This window comes from Telopea speciosissima, chromosome 1 (assembly GCF_018873765.1).
Source record: "Telopea speciosissima isolate NSW1024214 ecotype Mountain lineage chromosome 1, Tspe_v1, whole genome shotgun sequence".
Classification (NCBI taxonomy): Eukaryota; Viridiplantae; Streptophyta; class Magnoliopsida; order Proteales; family Proteaceae; genus Telopea; species Telopea speciosissima.
Window position 1 is genome coordinate 13,567,768 of NC_057916.1, and position 10,221 is coordinate 13,577,988.

A 10,221-nucleotide genomic window follows, 5' to 3' on the forward strand; every position below is an offset into this window, starting at 1 on the left:
GGCAAATAGATGAAATAGAAGAGATCCGAGTGAATGGAAACGAAAAAACAAAGGATGAATTCCACTTTCACTTTAAAAGTACATATACATATATGTAAATTTTAAAAACAAAGATGCACCTTTGGCGGACCCCAAAAACCACTAATTGGTTGTATTTATGAACATTGTCACCTTTTTGGAACCCAAGTTTGTTTTAATGGAAAATGTAGTTGACATTTTGAAGTCTGTTGCTTGTTTTCTTGAAAAATATGTTATTGGTCGTCTTGTTGTTATGAATTATCAGGCAAGGTTGAGAATGATGGCAGTTGGCTGCAATGGGCTTCCTCAGTTTCGCATGCGTGTATTCTTATGGGGTGCTCGTCGTACTGAGGCAAATAGTTATAAAGATGTGAATAAATTATGTAAGGAGATTTTTTTCATTTGTTAGGTTTATTCTTGTAGAAGTTACCTTAATATCCATTGCCAACCCATGAAGTTGTTGTTAGAGGAAACTTCCTAGCCAATTTTGAGGTACGAGGCTTTATATATTTAGTGTTTCAATTTTTTATATCCAATTTTATGCTTCTGGAGTTTTTTTTGTTCTCAATACAGCAAAATATTGTTGCATATGATGAGCAAAATCTTTGCAAACTGAAAAAAGCATTTCATATAGACGATGTTATTTCTGATCTTCCCTTAATGGAAAATATGTTGTAGGTCATCTTGTTACTATGAATTATCAGGCAAGGTTGGGAATGATGGCAGTTGGCTGCTATGGGCTTCCTCAGTTCTACATTCGTGAATTTTTATGGGGTGCTCGTCGTACTGAGGTAAGTAGTTATAAAGATGTGAATGACTTATGTAAGGAGATATTCTTCATTTGTTAGTTTATTCTTACAGAAGTTGCCTTGATATCCATTGTCAACCCATGAAGTTGTTGTCAGAGAAAAGTGTTGAATTATTTATCCACCTGTGTCTCCCTTTGGATAGTCCGCCGTGTTAGAGCTCCTATATGATATACATATTGTTTTCTCCTTTTTCTACAAAGTTGGTTTTTTAGAGGAAGCGGTTCCAACATGGTATCAGAGTAGGCAGGGGTCACAGTATCGAATCCCCCTGGGAGCGGACAGGTGTTGAATTATTTATCCACCCGTGTTCCCCTTTGGATAGCCCACCGTGTTAGAGCTCCTGTATGATATACATACTATTTTCTCCCTTTCCTACAAGGTCGGCCTTTTAGAGGAAGCGGTTCCAACAGAAAGTCCCCAACCAATTTTGAGGTGCGAGGCTTTACATATTTAGTGTTTTAATTTTTCATATCCAGTTTTATGCTTCTAAAGTTTTTTTGTTCTCAATACAACAAAATATCATTGTGTATGATGAAATGCTTTTTCCAGTTACAGCAAAATATTATTTTTTGCAAGGGTTTGCTCATCATATGCAATAATATTTTGCTGTAATTGACATTTTGAAGTTTTTTGGTGGTTTTGTTGAAAAATATGTTACTGGTTGTCTTGTTGCTATAAATTATCAGACAACATTGGGAATGATGGTAGTTGACTGCTATGAGCTTCCTCGGTTCCGCATGCGTGTATTTTTATGGGGGTGCTCGTTGAACTAAGACAAGTAGTTATAAAGATATGAATGAATTATGTAAGAAGATTTATTCATTTGTTAGATTTATTGTTGCAGAAGTTGCCTTAACATCCATTGTCAACCCATGAAGTTGTTGTTAGAGGAAACTCCCCAACCAATTTTGAGGCGCGAAACTTTACATATTTAGTGTTTCAATTTTTCATATCCAATTTTATGCTTCTGGAGTTTTTTTGTTCTCAATACAACAAAATATTGTTTTATATGATGAGCAAAATCTTTGCAAACTAGAAAAAACATTTCATATAGAGGATGTTATTTCTGACCTTCCCTCAGTGAAAAATATATTGTTGGTCATCTTGTTGCTATGAATTATCAGGCAAGGTTGGGAATGATGGCAGTTGGCTGCTATGGGCTTCCTCAGTTCCACATTCGTGAATTCTTATGGGATGCTCGTCGTACTGAGGCAAGTAGTTATAAAGATGTGAATGAATTATGTAAGGAGATATTCTTCATTTGTTAGTTTATTCTTGCAGAACAAACCTCAATATCCATTATCAACCCATGAAGTTATTATTAGAGGAAACTGTTGAATTATTTTTCCACCCGTGTCCCCCTTTGGATAGTCCACCGTGTTAGAGCTCCTGTATGATATATATATATTGTTTCCTTCATTTTCTACAAGGTCGGCCTTTTAGAGGAAGCGGTTTCAACATGGTATCAGAGTAGGCAGGGTCACGACATCGAGTCCCCCTGTGAGCGAGCAGGTGTTGAATTATTTATCCACCCAGGTCCCCCTTTTGATAGTATGCTGTGTTAGAGCTCTTGTATGATGTACATATTATTTCTTCCCTTTTCTACAGGATCAACCTTTTAGAGGAAGCAGTTCCAACAGAAAGTCCCTAGCCAATTTTGAGGTGCGAGGCTTTACATATTTAGTGTTTTAATTTTTCATATCCAGTTTTATGCTTCTGAAGTTTTTTTGTTCTCAATACAACAAAATATTGTTGCATATGATGAGCAAAACCTTTGCAAACTGGAAAAAGCACTTCATCATATGCAATAATATTTTGCTGGAGTTGACATTTTGAAGTTTTCGGTGGGTTTTTTTGGAAAATATGTTACTGGTTGTCTTGTTGCTATAAATTATCAGACAATGTTGGGAATGATGGTAGCTGACTGCTATGGGCTTCCTCAGTTCCGCATGCATGTATTCTTATGGGCTGCTTGTCGAACTAAGGCACGTAGTTATAAAAATATGAATGAATTATGTAAGAAGATTTCTTCATTTGTTAGGTTTATTTTTTACAGAAATTGCCTCAACATCCATTGCCAACCCATGAAGTTGTTGTTAAAGGAAACTCCCCAATCAACTTTGAAGTGCAAGGCTTTACATATTTAGTGTTTCAATTTTTCATATCCAGTTTTATACTGCTGAAGTTTTTTTTTTGTTCTCAATACAGCAAAATATTGTTGCATATGATGAGCAAAACCCTTACAAACTGAAAAAACCACTTCATATAGAGGATGCTATTTTTTACCTACCCTCAGTGAAAAATATGTTGTTGGTCATCTTGTTGTAATGAATTATCAGGCAAGGTTGGGAGTGATGACAGTTGGCTATTATGGGCTTCCTCAGTTCCGCATTCGTGAATTCTTATGAGGTGTTCGTCGTACTGAGGCAAGTAGTTATAATGATGTGAATGAATTATGTAAAAAGATTTTCTCCATTTTTTGGTTTATTCTTGCAGAAATTGCCTCAATATCTATTGTCAACCCATTAAATTGTTGTTAGAGGAAAGTCTCCAACCAATTTTGAAGTGCGAGGCATTACATATTAAAGGTTTTAATTTTTCATATCCAGTTTTATGTTTATGAAGTTTGTTTGTTCTCAATACAACAAATTATTGTTGCATATGATGAGCAAAACCCTTGCAAATTGAAAAATGCACTTAATCTAGAGGATGCTATTCTAATCTTCTCTTAGTAGTAAATATATTGTGGGTCATGTTGTTGCTATGAATTATCAAGCAATGTTGGGGATGATGGCAGTTGGCTGTTATGGGCTTCCTTAGTTCCACATGCGTGTATTCTTATGGGGTGCTCGTCATACTGAAGCAAGTAGTTATAAATATGTGGATGATTTATGTAATGAGATTTTCTTTATTTGTTAGGTTTATTCTTGTAGAAGTTGGCTCAATATCTATTGCCAACCCATGAAGTTGTTGTTAGAATAAACTCTCCAACCAATTTTGAGGTGTGAGGTTTTACATATTTAGTGTTTCAATTTTTCATATCCAGCTTTATGCTTCTGAAGTTTTTTTGTTCTCAATATAGCAAAATATTATTGCCTATGATGAGCAAAACCCTTGTAAACTGGAAAAAACACTTCATCATATGCAACAATATTTTGCTGTAGCTACATATGATGAGCAAAACCCTTTGCAAACTGGAAAAAACACTTCATCATTTACAATAATATTGTGTTGTAGTTGACATTTTAAAGTTTGTCGGTGGTTTTCTTGGAAAATATGTTATTGGTCGTTTTATTGCTATGGATTATTAGGCAAGGTTGGGAATGATGGCAGCTGGTTGCTATGGGCTTCCTCAGTTTCACATGCGTGTATTCTTATGGGGTGCTCGTCATACTAGGGCAAGTAGATATAAAGATGTGAATAAATTATGTAAAGGGATTTTCTACATTTGTTAACTTTATTCTTGTAAAAATTGTCTCAACATCCATTGCCAACCCATGAAGTTATTGTTTGAGGAAACTCCCCAATCAATTTTGAGGTGCGAGACTTTATATACTTAGTGTTTCAATTTTTCATATCCAGTTTTATGCTTCTAAAGTTTTTTTGTTCTCAATACAACAAAAATTTTGTTGCATATGATGAGCTTTCATATGCACTTCATCTAGAGGATGTTATTTCTGACCTTCCCTCAATGAGATTATCCTTTTTTTTTTTTTAATATTGTGTTTGGAATGGCTGTTCATCAAGGAGGTTCTTCTTAAGCTGGGCTTTAGTGTGCAGTAGGTATCTCTTGTCATGGAATGCATCACATCAGTGTCCTTCAATATCTTGGTGAATGGAACAGACAGAGGAGTTTTTGTCCCTTCCAGGGTATTCAACAAGGAGACCCTCTATCTCCGTTTATTTTTATCTTATACTTTCAAGCTCTCAGCTCTCTTCTCGCCAAGGCCAAGGACATGCATCTCATTTATGGCATCAAGGTCCGCAATAGAACCCCTCCTTTATTTCAATAATTATTTGTTGGTGATTGTCTTCTATTTTTTAAGGTCGACCTATTGGAAATACATAACCTTAAAGCTTGCTTGGAGCTATATTGTGCAGCAAGTGGTCAATCCATTAATTTTGAGAAGTCTAGCCTCACATTTAGCCCTAACACCCCCCCTCTTGGATCAAGAGGTGGTTTTCTAGAATCCTGAAGATTAAGTATAGTGATGGCCCTTTCAAATATCTTGGTCTTCCTATAGACTTTGGATCTTCCAAATCCCAGTTGTTTAAGGATGTTAAAGAGAAGGTGTACAATAGAATTCAAGGTTGGAAGAATCACCTCCTCTCCCATGCTAGGAAGGAAGTGCTTATTAAATATGTGGATTGTTCTATCTCCATTTATGCGGGATCCCACTTCAAACTTCCAGTTTCACACCACAATGATATCAGGAAGGTAACTTCTAATTTCCTTTGGGGTCAAGTAGAAGGGAAACAAAAGACCCATTGGCTTTCTTGGTCAAGATTATGTAGATCCAACAAAAAGGCGGCTTGGGATTGAAGGATCCTTTATTACACAATCGAGCTCTCTTGTGTAAAGTGGCTTAGAGACTATAGGTCAAATTCAAGCTCTCTTTGGGCCAAATTTCTCAAGGCACACACTAGAGAAGGTAACAATCCATCGTGGGCTTGGAAAAGCATCCTAGAAGGGTGGGAAGTTCTCAATGAGGGTCTGATTTGGCAAATAGGAAATGGAGAAAGTGTGAATATTTAGGAAGAAAAGTGAGTTCCTTCATTGCGAAACTTCAAGATCTTAAATGCCAAATCAGCACGATGTTCCCAAAACTATGTCTATGAGCTCATTGATCACTCAAATCATTGTTGGGAAGACAAGTGAGTTCCTTCATTGCGAAACTTCAAGATCTCTTATGACAAACTAGCACGATGTTCCCAAAACTATGTCTATGAGCTCATTGATCACTCAAATCACTGTTGGGATTTGCCACCTTAAACTATATCTTCCAACTTTGTGTGGTGAAGGAAATCAGTAAAATCCCGATTAGCATCTTTCCAAGGGCCGATAATCTGATCTGGGGTGGTGCTCAAAATGGCATTTTCTCAGTTAAGACAATGTACCATCTTCTTGACAACCAAAGGGTTGACCGAGCCTCCTTACAAGCTTCATCGTCTTGACCTCATAAATTGGATTTGATTTCAAAGAAGGTTTGGAAGAGGATCTGGGGATGTAAAACCCTTCCAAAAATTAAAAGTTTTCTTTGGAGGGATTGTGCTCAAGGCCTTGTAACAGGTGAAGGTCTTCGCTCCCACCATATGACCTCTGATCCTATGTGCCCGAGATGTGGTAGTGCTAGTGAGTCCATCGACCATATCCTTTTAGAGTGCTACTTTGCTTGAGCATCTTGGTTCGGTAGCTCCATTGCTTATGCAGTCCCTCATTTGATCACTACAGACCTGGGTTCTTTTCTTCGAGGTTGGGATACCTTTATTTTGCAAGACAAGAAGAGGGCTTCTGAAAACGTAAGCTTGTGCTCCTTTCTATGTTGGTACCTGTGGATTGCTAGGAATGATCTCATCTTTGGAAAAAGATCATGGACTCCTATTGAAGTGTTCCAAGCCGCTCAAAGAGCTTTCAAGGAGTTTTGGATGGCATCCAAGCCTCAAGCCACCAATCAGCCTATTACCTCCACCAGTCCATTGCCTAGATGGACCCCTCCTCCTTCCGGCTTTCTCAAGATCAATTGTGATGCTGCTCTTCCAACTGAAGCTCAAAGAGGGGAATTGGCATATATGTAGAGATCATCTTGGAACCCAGTTATTTGCTATCTTAGAACCATTGATCTTTCCAGCCAGCAGCTCTGGAGAGGCTCTTGCAATTACGAAAGGGATCCAATAGGCGTTTACAGAAGGGTACTCTCATATTTTGGTCGAGTCGAACTGTCTTCAGCTCATCCTCGTGTTATCGGACTCCAACAGTCTCCCACTGGCCACTCTTGTTCCCATTGTGTAGAACATTCTTCAGTTGTCTGCCTTTTTTGATGTTTGTTCTTTCTCTCATATTCCAAGGAAAGCAAATATGGTTGCTCACTCCCTTGCCCAAGAGGTCCTGTCATTGACATGTATGATAGCTTGGCCATCATCCACCCCGTAGCTCCATGATCTATGTGTAAATGAAGCCCCGTGTTCCCCATTTCATCAATAAAATTCTCTCCTTACCCCCCTAAAAGAAATGAAAGTACACAACAATCTAATTCTAGTAGACAATGAGGCTAATTCAGAGTTCATCTCTTCCATAAGGTTGGAGTTTTCAAAATAGTTTGCCACACAGTACAAACTAGGTAGCTCGATCAAAACATCCAGAATTAAGATTCATCACAAGCCGAGTTGATTCGATCGATCCAATAACAATCTTTTTTTTAATGATAGATCCGATACCAAATTTTCACTCACGAAGGCCTCTTGATTTTCTATTTTGGGGTAATGTTCTCTACCCGGGAGCACACAGGGTGTAGGCTACGCCCATACACTTAGGACGGGATGGGGTGGTCATTTCGGTTATTCAGGATGGCGGCAGCGGTCATTTATTCCATCCCATGTGTCTAGGCGCATCCCTAGTACAGAAAACATTTTTCCTTCAATTTTATATATATTTTTTTTGTAGAAAACAAGGCTATTCATTCATGCGCGCCCAACACCAAACAAAAGAAAAGGAAATACATAAAACATATAGATAGCATGATGAGCACAAGGTATGGATATACAGTATCCAAAACCAAGGAATGGAGACTGACTCGGTCGCACATGCTATTGACTGGGTCATCCAGGCTAGGGGTTGGGTCACTATCGCATCCCTAGGTAACAGGCTATAGCCTGAGATAAATTTAAGCCCATGCCCGAACGTGCCAAAAGGAGGGGCCCCAAATGTGCTAAACAGTCCAACATCATACTGCCCACGCGTGTCGACACACTGCTACAGCTTACTTTCAAACAAACTTGCTGAATCAGCAAAAGTCTGTTGGATCGGCGAGTGGAGAATCGATTGATGGCAGGAGAGAGATGATGAATAATGACCGATGGCCGGAGCAGCATGGCCTACGTTAAGCTCGGTGCCACAAGTACCAGGGTGGGCAACACCTCCAAACACACAAAAAAAGAAAAAAGAAAGGCCACCCATGACAAAGAGACTAGACACTGAAATGTATACATGGAGCACAATTTTAGGCCGACAAAAAGCCTTAAACACCCACAGATCGGGCCCACCACTCCTCAAAACCAGCAAGATGGAGCCTTTGGAGACCACATTGAACTCAACCGAGAACAAATTGCACTTAGCCGAGACCAAATTGAACTCAACCTCATAGGGCTGGTTCAACGTCAACACCAACATCAGATTGAACTCAGCCAAGTTCGAGCACAGGTCAATATCATCTACCAGAGCCAGGATTGAAGACTGAAACACAGGCGTCGGCGCCATCCTAGGTGAAGTCATAAGACTCGCTGTGGTTGTCCACGGCTCTACGATTGAAGAACCCGAGAGCGCAGGCGGAGTCATTGCCGGAGGTCCCGATGCACAAGAGCTCGACTTCATTTCAGACAAAAGAGGGGCCTTGCACTTGATGTCCCAGAAGGTGAGGTCGTAGCTGGAGGTGTCGATAGGCTTGGCCTCGCTGTTCTTGTTGCCTTTGAGAAGTATGTTGTGCTTCACCTATTCGTTGCCGTCAGAGCAGATCTCGTCGATGGGATAGACGGCAGCATCATCATCGTCGACATCGTCTTCATCTGTGTCTTATTCGGTGGGGGTTTCGATGATCATGGTGGAAGAGATGAGAAGGGAAAAAGGGGAAAAGGGGAAAAGGAAAATAACATACACAAGGCGGAGAGTATAACACGCATGGTGGCGGAGATAGGTTAACACGCATAGAGGCGGAGATTGGTTGAAGCAAGGTGGCGGATCTGGAAAACCAAGCGAAACTGGCCGAGCGAAAAAAAAAAAAAAAAAAACTTATTGTCTTCTCATTCTCTTCTTCTTCGTCTTCTGCTTCTTCTATTTCTATATCTGAGAGAACATTGCCTAACCTCGAGTCGATTTGTTGAAGAAAGGGTTCTTTACATCATATGATTAAGAGACCAGACATAGTTTTATATCTATATCATTCTGATTTTGGATTTGCTTTGAAGAGAAAATGCGAAACCTATCACAAGGATCCGATTGAACGAAAGTGAACCAATACCATACGAGCACTTGTACGGGAGGCTTTCCTCCTCTTGGAAAGGGTATAGGTACTGGGTAGACACTTTTCGCTATCCTGACTTTGAAAACCGTTGATGTGAAAACATAATAGACGGCCAAAGATGTGCCATGTCAGCGATCCATGCTTGTCTCCACTTGCCAATTAGAATCTATTTCTTACCTCTATAAATAAAGAAACCAAACTCCTTGTTTTCGTATCCAACCAACTGTCCGAGTATAACCGACCCCCTCACAGAGTAATCTTTCTTTTTCTTTCTCGTTCTCTGCGTTAATTTTTCCCTCAAGAATTCCAATGGCACCCAGAGCGGAAAAGAAGCCGGCTGAGAAGAAGCCCGCCGCTGATAAGCCAGCGGAGGAGAAGAAATCTGTTGCAGAGAAAGCTCCTGCGGAGAAGAAGCCGAAGGCCGAGAAGAGGTTGCCTAAGGAAGGCGGTGCTGGTGATAAGAAGAAGAAGCGCGTGAAGAAGGGTACAGAAACCTACAAGATCTACATCTTCAAGGTGCTTAAGCAAGTTCACCCTGACATCGGAATCTCCAGCAAGGCCATGGGCATCATGAACAGCTTCATAAACGATATCTTCGAGAAGCTTGCGCAGGAGGCCTCGAAGCTCGCTCGGTACAACAAGAAACCCACCATCACTTCTCGGGAGATTCAGACCTCTGTCCGTCTTGTTCTCCCCGGAGAATTGGCCAAGCACGCCGTCTCCGAGGGTACCAAGGCTGTTACCAAATTTACGAGTTCTTGAATGATGTGCTAGTTAGTCCAGGGTTTAGTGCCTTTGAAAGTAATTAGGGTTAGGTTTTTCTTTTTGTGTTTTTTATTTCCCCTCCTCCTTTTCCAGATTTTCGAAGTTTTTTTCTGATGTAATATACTGATCTTTGATCTGGAAATGATACATCTAATCATAGCAATGCTTGTGCTACAATTCTTTCTCTTTTGATTCTTTGATTCCATCGCTTTTTATGCTCCTTCAATGCTTGTGTTATAAGTATATCTTTCGTGGTAGCATGGGGGAAGTGAGTTGCGTTTCGTTTTGGTCCGCCTTGTATATCTGACTTTGCCGTTTTAGGCGGTTTCAGAAAATTACCTTGAAAAATTTGGCGTCTTTTTGAATGGTCGATATTGTCTTTCTATTGGGAATTC

General features: G+C 39.8%; 1 protein-coding gene across 1 annotated transcript; it reads left to right on the forward strand.

Annotated features, from left to right (window-relative positions):
* Positions 1-9,312: 9,312 nt before the first annotated feature.
* Positions 9,313-9,997, forward strand: LOC122660145 (histone H2B-like). Its single transcript, XM_043855331.1, has one exon. It carries the CDS (start codon positions 9,371-9,373, stop codon positions 9,821-9,823), a length of 453 nt encoding a protein of 150 aa, XP_043711266.1. The 5' UTR covers positions 9,313-9,370; the 3' UTR covers positions 9,824-9,997.
* Positions 9,998-10,221: the final 224 nt, after the last annotated feature.